At 45.4% G+C, this 21659-nt stretch overlaps 1 protein-coding gene across 2 annotated transcripts; it reads left to right on the plus strand.

Moving 5' to 3' along the window:
* Positions 1 to 2719: 2719 nt before the first annotated feature.
* On the plus strand, positions 2720 to 21219 carry maml1 (mastermind-like transcriptional coactivator 1). 2 transcript variants are annotated; one of them, XM_031751718.2, is made up of 6 exons: positions 2720 to 3063; positions 3651 to 4127; positions 11863 to 13149; positions 14623 to 14850; positions 15185 to 15296; positions 16856 to 21219. In XM_031751718.2, the coding sequence occupies exons 2-6, from the start codon at positions 3801 to 3803 to the stop codon at positions 17842 to 17844; spliced, it is 2943 nt and encodes a 980-aa protein (XP_031607578.1). In that variant the 5' UTR covers positions 2720 to 3063; positions 3651 to 3800; the 3' UTR covers positions 17845 to 21219. The 2 variants fall into 2 exon arrangements, with proteins under 2 accessions (XP_031607578.1, XP_031607580.1); XM_031751720.2 differs by having other exon boundaries at positions 3833 to 4127.
* Positions 21220 to 21659: the final 440 nt, after the last annotated feature.

Raw genomic sequence — 21659 nt, forward strand, 5'->3', positions numbered from 1 at the left:
TAGGGTGTGGAGCGCGACTTCACCTGCTGACGTAGGCGTGGCTCGAAGCTCAGGTGGTGTGCGTAAGTGGACCTTGTGGGCTGAAGCACTTGCCATGTGTGACCACAGGTGGTGCCAAATTCAGAACCAATACCCCGAAAGATGATCACGTGACCTCAGCGTCAGGCTGGGAAAATGCCTGGTGTCCGTCCAACCAACAGTTTTAAGTCCTGCCATGTAGCACAAAAAAGTTATTTATTCATAGAGTGAGGCTTATTTTTCATCTGTCTGTGATAAATTACCAAAAAACAACCATCGTTCTTGAACTGGTAAAACCAGAGATCAGCATATAAACTGACTGGTCGTGCAATGCGCTGTTACGGTGTCCCGTCTGCAGCCCCCTGGTGGGCTGAGAAAGTACTGCAGGTGTGCCGCAAAATCAATAAATGTAAAAGTTAATTTTCATTTTCTAACCCGATTCTCTTTTGAGCCTGAAGTCATCTTATATGAAGCAGGTGTCGGAGGTAAAGCTGTTGGCGGAGAATCAAAATAAAGAAGGAGAAACTCCCATCTTTGGTTTGTGTGATTATCAGAGTTTGGGTGGGCCGATCAATGGGAATCACAGAACGAGTTTGCTTTATTTTCTCACTAATGATGCTTCAAATCGAATCATTTGCTGTAATTTTTGACTATTCTGATTATAAATCCTTATCGTTCATTCAGTCAAATCTGAATTTTACAGACTTTAACCTTCACTCTTCTATTTTCATTTCCACTGCCAAAATAAAAGTGCCTGGCAGGTAACGATGATTTCAAATGATCTGTGTGAAACTTATTGATGCTCTCAAACCCCTGATCACCTGTTTATGTGCTAATCATTCTGCAGAACCTTTTTTTGTTTTTGTTTTTGTTTTCCGTCTGAGGTGAAACTGAAGCGATCAGCAGGTGGAAAATGATTCCAGCGTGAATCCTGAGCCAGATCTGTTTTCAGTCGGGACAGGCTGCTTGTGATTGCCTGGTGGTTTATGACAGGTGTTGAAAGTTTGTGTCAGGTGACCCTCTCCTCTTCCTCGTAGGATGAATTTGCTGGCTCTGCTGCTTGTAGTGGCCGTGAAGATGCTGTTGTTTAGGCACGATGGCGTTGTTCATGGCATTGTTGAAGCTGCCTCGCTAACAGACTGTAGACTGAACACTGTACCTGCGGGGGAGACTCTGCCTCTGTAACTCTGCTTTTTATTTTGTTCTGTGTTTGTACTAACGGTTGGCCCGGCCGCCGTCCCCACTTCCACGCTGAGTGGACCTGCTGACAGGAAGCTCCAGCTTTCAATGGAAATACTGTGATGATGGAGCCTGCTCTGTGTTTATGTGTGTGCGGACACGTGGTCAACACTCGTTTTGATTAATAAAAACATCAAATGGAAACCGAAGCAGAGGCAGCAGCGTGGTTATTTACTATTGTGCCTTTCTTATTTTAGCTCATAAATAAAAATACTGTTAGAGATGGCATGTTTATCTATTTGAAATTAACTTTTTTCCCTCAAATTAACTTTGTAAACTGTAAACTTGCCCTGTTTTTTTTTTTTTTTTTTTTTTTTTTTTTTTTCTTATACATCCAATATTTGTCTTATGTGTCAGACTGAGGCTGAACTGCAGGGCTATCCTGGTATGAGATGAAGGATTATTATGAACTGTAAATCATGCAAAGCTACTCTGGAAAAACACTAATTCTTGTTTCCACGGCTGCAAACCTCCCTAGTGCGAGCTGGGGGACACCACTTCATGAAGCTGATAGAATCACATCATCTGCAAAAAAGCAGAGATTAGATCCTAAGACCACTGAACCAGACACCCTCTACAAGTATACTTACCCCTGCGTGCCATCTCTCACTGAGGGCAACTCCAGACTAGAACACAACTGCTCGCCAGGAAACAGATTCCAGAGGTATATCTACTCCTTCCCCACCAGAGAGGCAACTAGGTCCCAGGAACAAGTTTCAGTAGCCAGGAATCGGACCACCAGGGCCACTGCACATGACCCCTACCCAACTCGCATAGCACAGTGGCACCACCTGCTAGTAGTGAGCCCACAGATTAATTATTATATTTATTTAAAATAAAAGCAAAGATGCATTCAATTTCTTTGGAGGTTTTTGTTTTCTATATTATTCTTTCTAATTTATAGTTTAATGTATCTTTGTATGTCCAACCTTGCTTTTTTCTATTGTTGGTTTCTTTTTCCATATTAATTTCTATGTAACTCTTGCATAGTATTAATTAATGTATTTATTTTTGTATTTTTCCTAATCTATGATTTATTAATTAATTAATTTTTTCTGAGGGGCGAGGCAGGAATCCTGGCCCCATTAGTGTCCTTCAGGGGCCGCTAATGACCCCAAATAATCTTGGCGGTCAAATTGCTGATGAGTGTTTAACTTGCTGCAGTAATTAAAATAATTATATTCATATTAAATTCAATTAATATTAAAAAAGTGAACTTTGAGTTTATTTGTTTCGGGTTTCTTTTTGTTTTAGTTTTTTTGTGGTACAATAACCCACTAACCCTCCCTTGAACAGATTTACCGATCGTACACTCTGTGCGCGTGTGTGTTTGTTATGTATTGTTCTACGGTCATTGATTTAAACGCGAGGGACACTCGGTCTCATCTTCTGATTGGCTGTTTCTACTGTCCGTCACCGGAAAAGGTGGGGACATTCCTGTAACGCAGATGAAGGAGGGGAAAAGAGAAAGTTTTCAAGATGGCCGCGGTGTAACTTGTTCGTTGGAAAACAATAGAAGAGGCGCAGAGGGACTCTTATCCCACCGCTTCCCAGGAATTCGCTCCCAAACAGCTCATCTCGGACGTGGGCTCAGCCGAGGGAAAGATTATCCTTGGGTGTAACTCTGGGGAGATAGATTTAAAGTATGATGGTTCATTTAAACGTTTCAGGCTAGCTATCTTGCTAGCTAGCCGAACCCCAAACAGCGTTAGTAGCTAGCGGCTAACGGCTAGCGGGAGGATCAGCTGTTCGGAGGACAGATGCTGGGACAGATGCTGTAGGGGAGCGGACAGCAGCACTCTCACAGTAAGTGACTTTAACTCTAACTGTGCTTCAGGTGTCCTGAAAGTCTGGCAGTTTGTTTTCAAGCGCGTGAAGTTTTATTTCCATTAGCTGACAAGTTGTTAGCCAGCCAGCTAATCCCATGCTACCCGAGCTAACCCCCATCATCCGAGGAGAATAAAGTTTGAGGGGAGTTGTGGAGCCGTTAGGAGGCTGTCAGAAGCGGAGCACCGCCGGTAACGGGCAGGTGGACGAGGAGACGGAGGCTAGCTCCAGACCAGGTTCCGCTTAACTCATTTTCTGGGGGTGGGGGTGGAGTGGGGGGGAGGTTTTTAGGCTCCGGCTTTGATTTAGAGTGGAGGAATGTGCTAGCCGAAGTTAGCCCAGCGGGAGTGAGTTTGAAGGCAGCAGCCTGTCTCTCAGACTGGGGTATAAATGATCAGGAGCAAAGGGCAGGGGCAGCTCAGGGAGTAAAGGGAGCACCAGATAGGCTCTAGCAGGACTCCGGTAGCTTTACACAGCTAATTAAACGAGCTGTTGTACACAAGATCAGGTAGATGAGGAGGCTGGATGGCGCTGCCCCCAAAAACCTGACCTCTCCTCTCCGGCAGTGAGTGTGACTGAAGGCCGTTAGCAGCACAAAGGCCGCCTCCATGGAGCCAGCACCGGAGTCTTTGTAAAGGGTGAGGGGGGGTGTAGACGCCAGATTCAGCAATATATGGACGAAACCTGAGCCGGGAGTTTACTGCAAGGCTTTATTGATGATGGCGGATTTTGTTACACCGCGACGCAGCGAGGTGATGGAGCGGCTCCGCCGGAGGATCGAGCAGTTCCGGCAGCATCACAACAACTGCGAGGAGCGCTACTTGGCCGCGATGATGGAGCGGCAGGAGATGGACCGGCAACAGACCTACGCCCTGCACCAGCGCTGCCTGCAGTCCAAAGCCAAGCGGTCCAACAAGCACCGGCAGCACCAGCCCAGCAGCGACCAGGCCGGGCAGAGAGCGCCGGGAGGCGGAGGAGGAACCGGCGGGGAGCACGGGGAGAGCGGGGTGACGACGGGGGAGCAGAGCAGGAGCAGCACCGTGGTGAGTGAGCACACCCACAGATTTCATAAAGGTCAACATAAGAAGCTGGAGGGTCCAAACAAGAGACAACAGCACTGATACTGAAGAGTCTTTATTCATCCACCAGTGTCATTCCACCTGTTTTTATAAGCATAGTTAGCCAGGGACTGCATCACTCCCTGTTCATCCTGCTCAGAACCCCCCCCCAATGAATGCGGGAACATGTGCACACTTCCATCACCAATGCAATTTAAAACTATTCTTTTCTTGTGCTATGTGCTATTCTTTTACTGATCTATTGTCGTGTCTGTGTGCAATGTGTGCCAACATGGCTGATGTTAAGGTGTGTAGAAGAAAATTTTTTCTTTCTTTTTTTTAAACTGCAGAAATTCATAGATGAGAGCTGCAATTAAAGCTTTATTTTATTTTACTTGGTGTTTAAGACCAAAAACGCAGTTAAGTCCAACTGTTTTTAGTAAGATTTAAAAAAAAAAAAAAACTTGTTTCCAACATTTAATGAATAAATGATTCAGTGTATTTTTTCTTTTAGAAACCTTGTTTTTTGTTACATCATGAAATCTGCCAATCAGCAGTACATAAAACAAGGACTTTTTTGTGGAAGGAAGTAACTGGAAGAAGCCTACAGGTGTAAAACAAACTGTTTTGGGGTAACAGCTGCTTCTTCATGATGGGTGGGTGGGTGTGGCTGAAAGACAGTATATCCAGCTGATCAGTTTATTGATTAAGGCGCTGAGGATGAGCCAGTGTTTCAAGCCTCACCCCCTCAGTCTGAAATCACTCACTAGGTGTAATACCCCAGTTAATCAGTCAGTTCTAATCACCACCATTGATAAATCCAAATCAATAACATGAGACCACGACAAAGCTGCTGATCAGTGAAGCCGCTTGCACTCGTGTTTGTGTGTGTGTTGTGGCTTTGCTGTGTGGTCATGTGACGTGTTTCCCCTAAATTTGGCTGTGGTCGCTTTGACAAACTTCTCTGTTCAGCGCCTCTGAAAATCCAGACACCTCTCAGCTCTCAGCTCTGACCTTTGACCATTTGCATTTCTGCAGTAATTTCGAGCTGAATTAAAAATGCCTGTGGATGATGGAATAAATTTGTTCTTCTGAAAGATTTTTGAAGGGTTTAGATCAGATGAGCTTCCTGAGAACAAACAGCAGTGTAGTTTTTGTTTTCCTGTCAGTCAGCCGTTTTCTGGTTAGATGAAATGAAGAGGAGGTTTTAGTCACTCAGAAGTTTCCTGCAGCTGATCGCTTACATGCAGGATCAATAAGGTGTGACGCTGCGGTGGAGGCTTGGGGTGTGTGTTCTCATATTTCCTCATACATTAATGTGAGGCGGCCCGAAAGCCCTGAGAGGTGACTCAGTGTGAGCAGAAACCCCCCACTGCTGACTCATCACAGAGGAAACTCCCGCCGTTAGGAAATGCCTCGCTCAGCAAAGGCTGGGAGGAGGCGGGGCTACAACTGGCTCTCCCTGATGTCACCGAGTGTGCGTGTAGAAGTTTTGAGCGAAACTGAGTGTTTTCACAACACATTGGCTGATAAGAGTCTGAGTCAGAGAGCAACTGATGTTTCAGTGTAATCGGATCCTCTGAGGGTTTTTCTGTCCGTCAGTTAACGAGCAGGAGCAACACCTGAAAGTGTTCTGTGCTCGAATCCTTTCCTGTGGGTTCTGAGCATCGTATTCTAATTGGCTGTCACACAAACATTTAGTTGTCCTTCCCTCCTTCCTTCCTGTGTCCTGTATGTGGTGTCAGAGAACATAAAGTAATTGCACGTAATGTTGCTCTTTGTCATATTTAAACCAAACAATAAAACTGTGTTTATCACACAGTGCTGACCCATTTAAAAAAAGGTACATTTTTCACCACTCCTGAATTAAAAAGAAGTTGTCAAGCATTTTTTGGCCAAAAAAGCAATTCATCTGCGATAATAATTATAATGATAATAATGATGATGATGGAGCAGAAGCTGTAGGGCTGTCACACTGTCAGTGCTCTAAAAGCAGAAAGCGAGCTGTGGGTGGTTTCACCTAGAGTATGTTGGCCAGCCTGACATCAGACACGTCAGGCTGGTTCCTGAACAGCTGACTGTGGACAAACCAACCTCCAGTGAACCTGTTTAAAGCGGTGAGTCTGTGAAGTCAGGATTTCTGCCCTTAAAATACTCGCAGGACAACAGAAATGGGGCCCATAGTCTGGAATTTTGTGGCAAAGGCTGAGCCAGAAATTCCAGGATGAATCACCCTGTAAATATTTGGAAATGATCCTTTTTTCTCAGGAAAAATGCACAGAGTAGCCATGACCGTCCCAGGAGTTATGACAACATTTTATGAGTTACAGCAGTGTCACTGTTAGTTACGGAGGTCAGAGGGTGGGACGTAGGTTTGTGTTTAAAAGAAGCTGTTTGAGGCTGCCCCCCCCTGGAGGGACCTGGAGTTAGTCTCACTCCAGGTCAGTAACCATAGCAACATGGGTGTGGAGTGGGACCTGTATTTCAGGTTTAAAGGCGTTCACGTGGTCACCTTATCTCTGTTTTCTGGGAGTCACTCAAGCAGATAATATTCAGTTTTGTGAAATGTCTTATTAAATCGCTGCTGTGAGCATCAGAAACAAAAAAAAGTTTACACCTGTGGTACGACAGGTGCTTTGTTTGGTCAGCTGATCAGAGCAGAGTACCTAAATTTCAGTTTAGTTTTGTTTTACACTTTGATTGGTATGATGTCAGAGAGGGGATACGCTCTCACCCACCTGCCAAAAGGAAGAAGTTTTCCCGAAGGGGGAGGGGCTAAAGCATCTTATTTTAGACTAATGAGCTTCACAGAGGCTCGTGTTAGACAAAGAAGGATTATTATGAACTGAGGGTCATGCAGAGTTACTCAGAATAGTCTAAGAATAAAAACCATTAACTGAAAATGGTCGCCTTTAAAAAAAAGAAAAGAAAGTAAAGCCTGTCTGACTCGGACACCAGTGAAGGCAGCGTGAGTTTTATAAACAGAGGCAGTGTGTGGGCGAACGTGACTGAAGGAAACTGAAACTCATCTGTGTTCAGAATCTGATGCGCAAACACATACCGCCACACACCTAAAACACCATGACCAACCGAGAGTGTTGGCATGCCCACACAGGTGAACGTGAGGCCTCAGACTGTTTTCAGAGCTTCCGGGCGAAGCGTCAGGGTCGTGGGAGGAGCAGAGGAGTCAGAGATGAGCTGCTCTGAATGTTTGGATGCTGCCACTTTGGCTTCAGTCTGGCTAATCAGGAAATTCTCAGAATTTTTTGGCGAGGACGGGTTTTTTTTTTGTTTGTTTGTTTGTTTGTTTGTTTGTTTGTTTTTTGAAAGGAAGGCCAAAGTTGCTCATCTGCAACACTGAAAGCAAAGGCTCGACCAGTCAGAGCAGAGCAGTCTAAACCCTGCCTCTTTTACATCTTTGAAGCTGAGTTTTGATCTAGGACTTGTTGTAGGAAGAAAATCCCCTTTAAAAGCAGTGTGATCTTTTATTTTTTTTAATAAATCTATGTTTTAAAGCACATGCCTGCATCAGTGAACAAAGTGTTAATATTCACAGGTGGAGATGCACAAAAACACAGACATAACTTCCTGTTCTGACCCGCATCACTGAATCACGACCAGTATTTAATGTTTATGAACACGGTTAATGTGTGCAGTGTATGCTCCGGGTGTATTTTTTTCATCCATCTGAGACGACATGCAGTCGATTTACTGATGGAAAGTCCCCACACTCAGCGACTCCCAGAGCATTTGGCAAGAAACGGTCGAAAAACAACAATGATGTTTTTCTCTGAGCGACTCTTTGCTTTCTCCAAGTGTAAAACTGAGAAGCCTTTACTGACTTTTAAAGTGATTTATGATGTTAGTCACAGCCTCCGTCTGTCACCTTATTCTCGTCGCTTAGGTGAAGCTCTGCCGAGATGCTTAGCATGGATGCAATCGCACAAACTGACTCCGTCTGATCCTAAAAAAAATTAGAGGAGGACTTGTTGCAGGAGTAGGTGGATTATTTGACGTTTTGAAAAAATTTTTTAACCCTTTGACTGTAAAAGTCAAGTTTGTGTCTATAACGCATTTGAAAAAAGTAGCTGTACATCTAAAATAATCAAATTATTTAAAATTTAGGACAAGATGACAGAATGTAAGAAAGGAAATGAGAAAACCTGAGTAACAAAAAGCACAAAAGTAGTTGGAACTCATTCTGATTTAAAAACCCAGAGAAGTTGGGCGTCATATCCATAAAGCGACCATAAACAGGATAACAGCTGACGGTTAATGACGGTCACCTCATTGGGCGGACGGCGTGCACACTGAACTTTGTGAACACGTTAAGTAAAGAACAGGTGATGTAGGATGTTTGACTGCTGTGTTCTTTTTAAGGTGTTGTAATGTTTTGTATCTTATTTTATTTAATATAAATAAGCCCTTAATAATAATCAGCGGTCATCATTGACCTTTTCGGGTTTTTATCAGCACGATTCATGTGCACCGCATCTTTAAGCTCCGTTTTTAAAACCTTGCGATGTATCTACAGCCCCCAGTTTCCCTGATGCCAAACATCAGAGTGACTCTGAGGCGAACTAAGGTATCAATGTGGACATGAAGCTGAGGGTCAGGTATTTTTCACAGCGAGTAATCACACAGCAGCACATTAATGACTAAAATCGTGCTGTGGATAGATCATCTGTGCCATTCTTCTCACTGAAGTTTGGTTTGATTTCAGTGTCTTTTCCCTGCCACATCAGGGCTCGCAAAATTTCAAAATCCCTGGTAGCCCTTTGGGCAGGGAGTCTTCAGTTTTTGGTAGCCCAAAAATAAATTTAAGTAGCCCGAATAAAAAAAGAGAGCAATTTTTTTTATTGATGTTTTCTTTCCTGTTTTTTTTTTTCATTTACAATATTATACATTAAAGTATAATATTGTAACGCAAACAAAACATGAATCAAAAAATTGTGAAACACAAATTACAACATTGTATAAAAATTACAATCATCAACTCAAATACTTGGTTCTAATTGAACAGAAATTTCTATGAACTTGTAAAACTGTGTAGACCATGAATCAGTTTGTGTCAGATCCTGAATTTGAAATTTCCACTGAAGTCACGGGTAAGAGATAAGTGGAACCAAGATCGAGGCCATTTGCTTATTGAAGTTTGCAAAGACTGCTAAATTTTGCCAATGGTAGTTCACTCTTTGCAACATAGTACAGATTTTTCAGGTTTATTTTTAGTATGTTCTTTGCAATTGGTGTTTGTTCTGGGAAAGATATTGCAGACTGAGCAATAATGCATTTCTTGCATTTCTCATGGGTTCTAATGGGGGTCTTTCTTAAAATTACTGGTCCCAGTAACAAAGGTGCTTGTCGACTCAGAAATCGAGGGAAAACCAACAACACACCTGGCAGAACATTGTTATTTACAGGGGTGCACATAAGTGGGTCAGAGTGCGCATTTGCTGTCAAAATAAAAGACGCCGCGCACCAGATAAGAAGTTGCAGCGCGTGTTTGCGTACATATAAAAGGCACTGTTTTTGTCCGCTAGAGTGGGATTTTCACGGCATATTCTGCACCACATTTCTGTGTGTTCATCATTTGTTTGAAGCCAGCTCACCTCCTGCAACCACTTTTCCGAGAATATGAGCTTCTTTTGCGATTCGGACTCCTTCTGACATTTATTTGGAGGTGGAGGAACACCAAAGTAATTGCTTAAAGGAGCTTCTTCGACATCTTTAAGAGTTCTAAACAAATGTCTGTCCTCCTCCAGAAAATCTTATGTACGCAAAAGCGCGTTGCAACTTCTTATCTTTGTGCTGCTTTTTTATTTTGACAGCGAATGCGCACCTGCGGACCACTTATGTGCACCCCTGGTTATTTAGCTTGTCATATTCCAGCCACAGAAATTCTTTTGTCCATGAAACCATAAAGCTGCACTTTCTTTTTGCCTCATAGTCTGATTTGTCATAACTTTTCCGTTTTGTGGTCGGCTTTTCTTTGGCTGTCACTTCTTCACCCTGACCTGTCTTATTTGGCTCAGCAGAACTAAAATATATATCCTGCTGCTTTTACACAGGTACTTACATAACGGTCAGCGATTCTCTGCGCAATCAACCTCTCACATGTTTAAGTTTGCTGCGGGAGATTTCACTTGTCACGTTTGAATAGTAAGCTAATGAATGATAAGACAATGTCAGAGGAATTGGTGCGCAACTAATCGTCACTCACCAATCAGTGCTGCCGCTCTCTATACACAGTTCGCGCGATCGCAAAGTGAAAGCAAAAAACAGCAAATTCAAACGCGATTTCAATATGTCACATATTGACAGTAGCTCATCGATGCCAATGACATAATTACCCAGCTACATTTCCAAAAGAATGCAAAAGCATTGACATATATTTTTCCTTCCTATGATAGCCCGACGGGCAGGGCTGAGATAGATTTTGGTAGCCCGACTGGAAAAATCGCTAGCCCCGGGACGTCGGGCTAGCGATTTTGCGAGCCCTGCACATCATTGTCTCTGACAATTATAATATATATATGTATATGGCCTGAAAATGGTTAAACATTGGAGATCCTCATTTTCATGGTTGCTCTGGATGATCTTTGGAAACTGAAGAAGACTTTAGACCTGGAAATCAGTAATGACGACAGACTTCAGAGGGTGCTTTTTCTTTTATCAGAGTAATTTTGGTTTAATAAATCTGCTCACACACAAGGGCCACTTTTGCTTTCAAAGTTGGCCCAAATGTGCTAATAGATGAGGTTTTTTTGCCTGCTTTTGGTAGTAAAAGTTTTATTTGTTAATGTTCTGTAATGTCACATAAACACAACAAAAAAGGCTTAAAGGAAAAGTCCACGTTATCATGCACAGCCCGCATGTGGTTAGGGATGCTGAGAGCCGGTTTGAGGAGCGGTGTCACATTACTGTTGTTTGACTTTCCAGAGCAGGAGACACTTTGGAGCTTGTGTCCACCTGCCTGCTCGTCATCACGGGTACCGCAGGTGTTCAGAGTGTTTGGCGATCACGCAGTGTGAGGATCAGCTGACGTGCTGCGATCGGGCGGGTTGAGCTGCCAACAGAGCGCAGCCGTCAGACCTGCCGACTGCCCTTTATGCCCTTATGTAAGCCGGCCTGCAGGTGATTTTAGCAGCACCCGTCTCTCTGCTGCGCACCCCCTGCAGCTCAGCTGTGTGTGTGCCTACTGATGGTGATGATACCAAAGTGAAAAAGAATTCAAATTACACAAAAACAGAAGCAGTTGAACAGTTTCTAATGCACCACAAAGTATGAGTGTATAATTCACAATCATTTATGTTATATCCTGTTTTTGTGCAACAAAGTTTTTGGTAACTTGGTCATTCCCAAATCACCCCTGCCCTCCTCTTTCAGCCTTGTGATGGAATATTTTATTTAAAGCCTTCCGTTCATTTAGATTTTATTTTCCCAAACAAAGTGGCGCTTTTTTTTTTTTATTTCTTTCTCAGCCGGTCAGAATTCAGACCCAGTGTAACATGCGGGTCTGGGTCAGATAAAATGTAGTAATGCATTTTTTACAGATGTAAATAGTCCTTGTTTTGTAAATTATGTGTTTGTTTGTTTGTTTGTTTGTTTGTTTGTTTGTTTGTTTTTTTTTAACTCAGAGGTTCGCTTTGAGGTTTGAACCATCTGGGGTTTTGCTTCGAGTAACTCTTGATGCTTCTTTTTGTCGCTCCAACTGCAGGAGACTCTGAAGAGGAAGCTGGAGAGCATCAGTCCTCCTGACCTGCGAGGACAGGTCAACAGTTATGAAAGCTTCCCGTCGAGCCAGAAAAGCTGCCAGGACAACAGCGCCACCGCCGGTTCCCCGCTCGACTCCAAGCCAGATATCAGCAACTCTAACGGGCCCATGTGCGAGTCGGCGGACGGTGGCAGAGAGCCGGGTTCAGACTTCCATCCGAAAGAGATGAAGCAGGAGCCAGACGACATCCTCCCCATCATGCCGCCCCCGGTTGGCAACAACAGCCTGTTCCCTGAACTGAACGAACAGGAGTGGACGGAGCTGATGGAGGAGCTGAACTTCCCTGTGGACTACGAAGACATCCAGGAGATCCTCAACGATGGCTTTGAGGACCGCAAAGACCCTCTGGAACTGGCAGCCACTCAGGGTGGTGGTGGTGCTGTCGGGGGAGGAGCAGGCAGGGGGGTACAGTCTTCCCAGAGTTTACTTCCTTCAGATTTGGTGAGCGTGAAGGCGGAGTTTTCCCCACCCTCTGCCGTCTTCGAGCAGGATTCTCGCACCGGCTCCCCCCAAGTCAGATCCACGCCTTCTGGGGCTGCTCCTCCTCACCCCACTAGCTCCCCTGTCGCCTCCTCCTCTGCCTCTTCCCCAGCTCTTCCCACCTCCCAGCCTGCTCCTTCCAGGCAAATCCAGCCTCCACCCAACCACCTCCTCCCTCAGGGGCCCAAAGACTTGTCCCCTGCCCAGCAGCTCCAGGAACTGGCTGTTCGGCAGCAGAGAGTCCAGCACCTCCACAGACATATGCAGCAGCAGCAGCAGCAGCCAGGAGCCAAGTTCCCCAACCACCATGGCACCTCTCCATGGTCCCAGATGCCCAATACCTCTCAAAGCTCACAAGCGAGTGCGTTTGGTATGGACAAATCCACAAGCAACTCCCTTTACTCACAGGATTTCAATCCCACTGCCCAGAAGCAGATGGTGATATCCAGTCAGCCCAACAAGGCCTCTCCAAAGGCGGGTGCTGGCAGCTTCATGCCGGGCTCTGCCGGACACCCCAACATGCTGGGGCACCCGACTTCAGGGCCGCCTCTCAGCCACACTCCAGCAGCAGGTACTCAGGCCCCGGCCGTCATGCTGAACTACAACAACACCAAACCTCTGTCACACTATGAGGCGGGGCCCGGACCGCCGCGACCCACTAACCCGAACCAGAAGGTGGCCCTGCTTTCACTGATACAGCAGCAGTGCCGCAAAGAGAAGCCCTACCGGCCTCAGATGCCACACCTACAGGTGAGAAGCACCCACGAGACACAGCCATCACACGTGATCCGAACTTGATTTCGAGCCGACACTGACAGAAAAACTTAAATCGTGGGACATTTTTTAATATTACTGTAATAATTAGTGTTTTTGATTATCTGATTACAACTGTGACCGTCCTTGATTACAGAGCTGCAGCTGAGCAGCACCGATAATCACGTTCAGGCTTATAGAGCAACAAGTGACAGTTTTAAACTTAATCAAAATAATTCCTCCGACACAGTTAAATAAAGTTTCCAGCGAGGAATCAGGGGGCACCTCAGATGGACAGGTTGAGCGTCGGTTAGCCCACCAGGTGAAGACAGAGCGGTGCAGGTGAAGTCGGGCAGCAGCCTTTTGTTCAGCTGCTCAGTGTTTGTTTGGGTCAAGCAGCTGGTTGCTAACCCTCCCACGGGGGGGGAGGGAGGGAGGCCATGACAAAGCAGCCTTTCATACTTTATACCCCCACCCTCCCCCCTCTCTCCCTGTCTGTGTATTTAAATTTAGCCGCTCCTGCCTGTACTTTTCCTCTCAGCAGACAGGACACACTGTTCCTGCGCTGCTGTCTGTCTGCGTTTTGTTCAAAGATAAACATTCCCAGCTAATTTGAAGGATACGTCTTCCTGAATGGAATAACCTTTCCTGTAGCTCCCCCCTCAGGGTGCACCGTGCATTCTCAGCAGTAGATCCATCATGAGCCTGTAGTTCCCTCCTCAGCCTCAAGGGGGCACTAGCAATCCTTCAGGTGAATTCTGTGCAGTGAAAAATGAACAATTAGTAGTTGTCAAAAACTAATTTTACATTTATAGTTAGTGAGGATTTCAGAACCACTGCCCCTTGATCATCACATTTGAAAGCTGTCCAACTTAATCTGTAAATGTTGTTTTAACCAAGATGAAGTTTATTTTAATTTATTTAACTTTTATTTCATTCTTGAAAGTAAAATGTGTTGTTCAAGGAGAGCTGGTCAGGAAGGAACAGCATTACTAGGCTGTGAAAATGGTGGCTGGTTATCAGAGGCTTTCAAGACAAGCTCCATAATTTCAGATATAAAGATTGTTGTCAAGAGGACTTTAGGACACACCTAAATGATCCCAGCATAGAATCAGACGAATGAACACACAATATTAATCAAATAAAAAAAATCCATATAACTTCATGACTTTAAAGATCTGAAATCATGAGCTTTACAAAGAAAAACAGTTGTCAGTTTTCATACAGACAAGACCGGTAAGTTTCTGAATGGAAGGATCGCTCAACAAGTGGTTAAAGTTACTAAACGAGAACGTTGCAGCAGGTAACGTATGAGATGTTCTGGTTAAACTTTTTGCCCGACAGCAGCTCTGCACTGGAGTCATGAAGAACTGCCTGACGCTGTTACCAAAGTCACATGAAGCTTTTTTAGAGCAGAGAAAAAAAGTGTCTCTTCTTCTTCAGTAACAAAACACAAAACTTCATCTGCAGGACCAGAACGGCTACCCCGCTCCTCCACACGGCCCGGGGCCCACAAACGCCATGACGTCCAAGCCTGGAAACAATGCCATGCCGGGTAACCACGGCAGCGTGTACATGACCAGTACAGAGGCAGCAGCGAGGAAACAACAGCAACAACATCATCAGCAGCAGATCCTGGAGCAGCAGAAACAGCAGCAGTACATTCAGAGGCAGCAGCAGATTATTATAGCCGAACAGGTACGACTCACCTGCAGGTGGTTCCAACATTTCCAACCTGCTTGAACGCCGAGAGGGTCAGTTTATTCTGTTATTGTCATTGCACTGCTCACCTTCAGTGGCCACATGATGATGAATTACACCTCGCGTCTGTCCTAAGTTTCAGCTGCTGCTGCAGTAACACTGCTGTGATTACTGTGTACGCATTTATAAATACCACTACACATTCACGTACAAGCATCTCGAATCTCAGTACACAACCTGTTTATTTACACATGCACCAGTTTATGCTCATTTACAGGTCAGTGTGCACGTCTGAGGCCCACACAGTAACCCCCTGCATGTGTCTGTGCAGGAGAAGCAGCGGCAGCGACACCTGACCCGACCTCCTCCACAGTACCAGGACCAGTCGGGAACAACGGCCAATCAGAACCCTTACCCACAGCAGCCAGCCAACCAGTTTACAGGTACACCTACAGGAAGTGTTCACACGTTTCTCAGGTCTCTCAGGCATGAACACCTCTGAGCAAAAACGGTCACAGAGCTGTTACTCTGGAAAAACTCTGGAAAAACTGCCCACTGCTTCTTCACATGTGGAATGAGCTCATTGCTGCCCCTTGTGGTTGTTCAGGGAGAATACACAGAAGACAAAAAAGTGGTTATTTTTTGAAAGAAAAAGGTGGAAAAAGATGAAACGCTCCTGAGCAGGATCACAGCCTTTACTGGGACTTTTTTTTTTTATTACTTTGCTTTATTTATTTCATATTGTATGCTTTGTGATTCAGTTCAGAATCACAAAATCAAAGGCCACAAAATATAAGAAGAAGCAGAATCAAAACAGAAGACCACGTTACACGACACCTTGCAATGCAGAATTTAACACAATTATTAACTACCAAAAAAGGCACTTAAGTAATCATAACAGGAAGTAGGAGTAATTTGAGTGTGTGTTCTGCAACGTCTTGGTATGGGATTGTAAACTGCAGGAATGAGTGAGCGGCAGCGACTTCTCCTATCTCTGAGGAGAGGACCTCCTCAGTCCTCTCCTCACTTTGAGCCTCCTTCCTCATCAGCGGGAGGAAGGAGGCTCAAAGTGCCAACACTTGGGCATAAGTTGTGCATGTGCTTCGAAAGATCGGACCATGAAATGTTTTGAAAACATGTATTTTTCAAGAATAATTTAAGGCTCAAAATGCAGAGTTGATCATCGACCAATGGGAAAATTCCAGTAAAAAAACCCAAAACACAGAACAAACAAATTGGGCATCAAACATAAACTGTAACCGGGTAAAGACCGTAAGATAGATTGCAGCACGGGCTCGGGTGGCTGAAGCTGAAGCTTCCAATACAATCAAGTTTATGGAGAAGCACGGCTCAGAGGTTCGTCGGGTTTTCCGGCCTTAGGATAAATCCCATTTAAAACGGTATGATGTGTTACTGCAGAAAGTCGTAGCACACAAAAGATTCAATATTAAAATGACATCTAAAACGTTCAGGGAGCCAACAGAGAAGCCAGAATCAGGACCTTGTAAAACCAGCAGAGTTTTTATTAAAGTTCAGGATTTCGTGACCGTCTGGTCTCCAAAGTGACGAGTTAACTCACGGAAATGAAAACCCAGCTTGCGTTCTTACAGGTTTCTCCTTCATTGATATTTAACATGAGACAACAGATTTATGTTGAATATCTTTAAAAATGTGTTTCAGAGCGGCTGTGTTTTATACCTGGACGAGTGAAACCAGAGTGAGTTTGGTTTCTGTGGGTTCAGCCTGACTGTGTAAATGCCGCTCGCCGCTCATTTGAATGGGAAATGAAAGTAGCTGAACAGATCAGCGGTTCAGCTCCAGCAGGGTTAGAGTTACGGGGACAAACAAAATTCTTTTGTTTTCTATTACAAGATCTCAGGGATTAAATGTTTGACTAATGAGCTTCACTGGGCCGACCCACTTATGTGGTCCACTCTGAAAAAAGATTTTGATGCACGTTTTCCTGATTGTTGTTTTCTTCTGTTCTTCTGGTTTTGTTTAGCTTCCTCTCAGCCAATGGGCAGTGTCAGCTCCATGGGAGGCCCTGCCCCCGGGTCCCGCATGTTCCCTCAGAACCAGGGCATGATGAGCATGAACATGGGTCAGGGCGGTGGTCCAGCAGGTGGCGTAGCCCCGCCTCCGACAGTGAGTCAGGCTGACATTAGTCAGCCATCCTGTGGGGGTGGAGGGGCTGGAGCCGGCGTGGACGTCCTCTACAACACCATGAGCATGCACCCCAACCACCTGGCCCAGCAACCCAGTCTGCAGCGCCAGACGTCTCTGAACACCACCATGAGCGCTCCCTACCGGCACAACCCCCTGCCTCAGCAGCAGCATCTGAAGACGCCGCCCAATGCAGCTATGTTAAAGCAGCCTCATGTGGCCGGAGCTGCCCGTCTCCCGGCCTCCATGCAGGGCAACATGGGGGGCGGCATGCCGGGCGGTCAGAGCACCGCCTGGCAGCAGCAGCTCGTCAACCAGCCGCCTTCCAGTAATGCAGGCCTGTCCTTCAGCGGCCCCCCCAATGCCTTCCACATGCCGCCGCAGCAGCAGCCTTGCATTCCCAAGATGCCATCTGGCTCTGCCCCCTTTGGCGGCAACCCCGGTGGACGTCCGATGGGTGGTCTGAATCCCGGACAACAAATGATGCAGACAAACATGGCAGCGCCCCAGCAGAGGGCGCTGCCCAACCCCCAAAGACAGGGCCAGCCAATGACCAATCAGCAGCAGGGCCCCCAGAACCAGGCCGTACTCCCCAACCTGGCAGCGTTCGGACAGCCACAAGGCAACGGTCGCCAGGGACTACAGTGTAACCAAGGATACCAGGTGAGCCAAACAGTGAGTCAGCAGCAGCATCAGGTGTCATTCGGATACAACGTGGCGTCAGGGAGTTTCCCCGCGGAGAGTGACCTGGTGGACTCGTTGCTGAAAGGACAGAACACGCAGGAGTGGATGGCCGACCTGGACGAACTGCTCGCCAACCACCACTAGTCTCACGCACGCATGCACACGCACGAAGCCTACAGAGTGAGCTGCCAACCACTTCCTGCTGCCGCCACGTGTTAGCGTTAGTCGCAGAAGGCTGGCGACCGCGTCACGTTCTCACGCTGTCAGAGAGAAACCTGTCAGCACTGCATACGCACAAACTGGCCGTTGAATCGTTGCAGCACGATGAAGAAACACAAAGTGTTCGGAGCTCCTGTAAGCAGCCACATTCCTGCTCTGAGCCGCTGCAATTCAGCTGAGTCAGCTGATCCGTGCAGCTGAGCTCCTCCGGGGTTTCCCACAGATCAGACTGAATTCACAGGTGGCAACACCACACTTTCTTCATTAGATCAATAAATATTTAAAAAATAGAGTGAGATAACCAGCTGCCTGTCCAGGAAGTTCCTCATCCCGCTGTTCGGACTGCGGCTGGCTGTCCTCTTGCTCTGGAGCCGCGGTGAGCTCGCTAAACCTGCTTCAGGTTCAAGGTGGCATGACCTCCCAGCTCACCGCAGCTTCAGAACATCTGCCCACATCAGCGGCGATCCGCAGGCATCCATTTGAGATGAGGTGATGGAGTCTCTGGAAAGCAGCTGAGCGAGTCTGTGGGAAACACGACAGGAACGGCTGGTGCAGTGACTGACCTTTCAAAATAAGAGCGATGGGATAGTCCACCATGAAACTGATCGTATTGTCGTTTTGAGGGGAAATTCGTTAAACATCTCCATGCGGTCCTCGGAGGCTCCGTTCAGAAACCAGATTAATGATGAAGCGCTCAGTGTGTAAAAACACTCCTGGTAGAAAAGTCCTCAAAAAAAACATTTAAAATTTTTTTTGTTGCAGTCCTGGCATCAGCTTCCATTCTGGACTTGGATGCACTGATACAAATAAAACCAGTTTTAAAATGCAGATTAGGGGTTTTTATGGAGAATAAAAAAAGTGGACTTTTACATGAATAATAAGAATTGGCTCTTAAACAATCGCCACCTTTTTTTAAGCTGCTGTCGTCCCTACAGGACGGCACTAATCAGCTTCTGTCCTCAAACTTTCTAAATTCAACTAAACTTTCTGATGCCACTCAGAAACATTTCACTAAAGTAAAGCCTCGGGCTGAACACTTTACATGGAATGAAATGAGAGTCAGGTGTGGGCCAAACATTGGCTGCTGTGTGGTGTTCGACCTTTTGTTGCACATTTGGAGGACATTACGTGATAAACATCAGAGTTTATCTGCTGATGAATGGGACGAGAACTAACTGGCGCTCCGAGAGCAGCCAGATGAGATTCGGGTCAAAGCCTGAAAAATCCACCAGCTGATACTGGATCAGCTGTTTTTAAAGAAAATGAAATCAGAGCGTTGAAGCTCGGTTTAATTTTTCCCCGTATAAAGACTGAAAGTGTTTGTGATCCTTCGCCTGAAGGTTTCTTGATTGTTGTGAAGTAGCCTGAACTGATTAAACTGGTTTCTGAGACTTTCTGTTCTCTTCCACCAGGAGTGTAAATCTAAACACCTGCACACGAGTCAACGGTAAACACAAACAAATGGTGTGCACGCACAAAAACAGCAGTAACATTACTACTGAACCCGCAGTCCTTGCCTTCGACCGCCACGTTAGCATTAAGTCACATTAAAGGACCATCCCTCTGGGTTTTTTTTTTGTGTGTGTGTGTGTGTGTGTGTGTGGGGGGGGACTCCTTTCTTGTCACTGGATGTCTGTTTTGTTTTTTTATTTTTAGGACTGAATCAACATGTGTTTGTTTCTGGTTTTACAGCTCGAGCCGGGTGATTTTCATACTGTAGGGAAATGATTTTCTCCATAAACATTTAAATAAATTAACAATAGCGCTTTCTTTGTTCAGGTAAATGAGCTGCTGGAATATCGAGCCTTTTTTTCCCCCTATGGAATTTCATGTGTTAAATTTGAGGCCAGCTGGTTGTTGGAGGCTCACAGATATTCCAGCAGATTTCATAAATCCTCCACAATTACATTTGATTCAAGAAAATGAAGAAAAAAAAACAGAGAAATGGTCCTTTAAAAACGTAACGAGCCGCCGGGAAACGAGCAGCAGGACTCGGAAAGTGTCTGTCACGGAGTCCAGTACATGAACCTCCAGGTGAATGCGCAGAGTCCAAACAAACAGGCGCACTGAACCGCGATGCCTTTAAATCACTCATAATGTTATTCTGTGATTCAGCCTGACGAGAACCTGCAGAGAAATCATCCATCGCCTCCTCTAAAGCTGCGTTTCTGAGCAGAAAAACATGGAAAACCCGGAAACTTGTGCCCTTTAATGAGGACATTTACCCCTGTGTTTGGTCTGACAGATAGTGGGCTGAAGGCTGATAGAAGAGCCTGAGAGTCCAAATTCAGAGTAAAATGCCCTGCGAGTCTGACTGAAGAATTTCAGTCCTGCTATTTAAGGCAGAAGTAAAGTAAAAATAGTTTTCACCCACGTCTTACACCTGCTTCATATGTACAAAAAATTTTGGCCTCACTTGGGATTTAGATCCCACCGTTCTCACCTGGATGTGATTTAAGATACAAAGATATAATGTGTATAAAAATAAAATTGAAACATTTCCATGTGACAGTTTGACACTTTGTTTTAAAATAGAAATTTAATGTGAACTAAACATCCCTGCAATCGTTGGGCTTGGTCAGGAGAAATGGGAATGTTTTTCTCCGTGCTGGGAACGCAGCGTTGGCGTTCCATCATTCAGAGACTTCAAGCTGCGTCATCTGCGTTCGATGAATCTTCCGTTGTGTCCACACAGTTGTCACCGCCGGTGTTAATCAGACTGAATCGTTCTGAGGGTTCTCTGCAAGGTGGAACTCTGGCCGGGTTGCTCCGTTGAAAGTGGAGTGGTGACCCGGTCGTCCTATCTACTGTACTGTTGTCCACGTTTGCGTGTTCTCGCGGCAGCGCTGTTTTGTTCCTGTTTTTGTCGCCGATCGGTCGCTCGGGGACGGTTTCGTGTTTCCATTCAAATCGCTGCCGATCCCTGGGCCCGCCTTCGACTTCCAGCCTCGCTCGGCCTCCCGGGGTTTTCTGGGTTAAATGTTGTAAACGGGCTCTGTGTAAATGTCTATAAATATATTTTTTGTATGTATGCCTTTCCTAATGATCTGGAGAAGATAGATGTTATTTTTATATATTGCAGCGGATTTTTTGTAAGTATTTTATACTTTTGATATGGTTCTCTGTAAAACAAGAGTATTATGTAAATATAGTTCTTTAGAAAGCTGCTGCCTGTGTGTTTCTGTCTGTGTGAATTCTCTAGACCTGATTCAACACATTCATTGAATGAGACGACCTGAGTTTTCTGTGGAGGTTCTCCGTCCTCCATCATGGAAATGAAATGAAGTTCTTTCTAGTTCATGAAGCTGTTTCGCCTCTTATTCAAGGTTGCTGACAATACAATACTTTGTATACAAAGTTTTCTAGAGTTAGACTTCAGCCCCCAGTCATGTCACGCATGCTGCGCCTTGCAATTAGTACTAACGGGTTATGCTGCTGCAAACACATTCAATCAATTTCACTTTTGCATGCCTTAGTTTGACTGGGTGCATACTACAGCGTTACCTGTAGTAGCATGTTGGAAGCAATTTAATTAACTGGATGACTTTGTTGTCAAGACACCAGTTTTGGGGTGGACCCTTTAGTTATCAAATCTGAGGCAGAAGAGAGGAGCAGCGTGCACACCGTGTTTCAGACTCTTAACTGTATAAAGCCGGTGGATTTTACTTTAAGCTTTTAAAGTATTACAGGCAGAAAGCAATCACACAGACACACCTGGACCAAAGCAGACTGCTTTTACA

Source organism: Oreochromis aureus, linkage group 2, assembly GCF_013358895.1.
Source record: "Oreochromis aureus strain Israel breed Guangdong linkage group 2, ZZ_aureus, whole genome shotgun sequence".
Classification (NCBI taxonomy): Eukaryota; Metazoa; Chordata; class Actinopteri; order Cichliformes; family Cichlidae; genus Oreochromis; species Oreochromis aureus.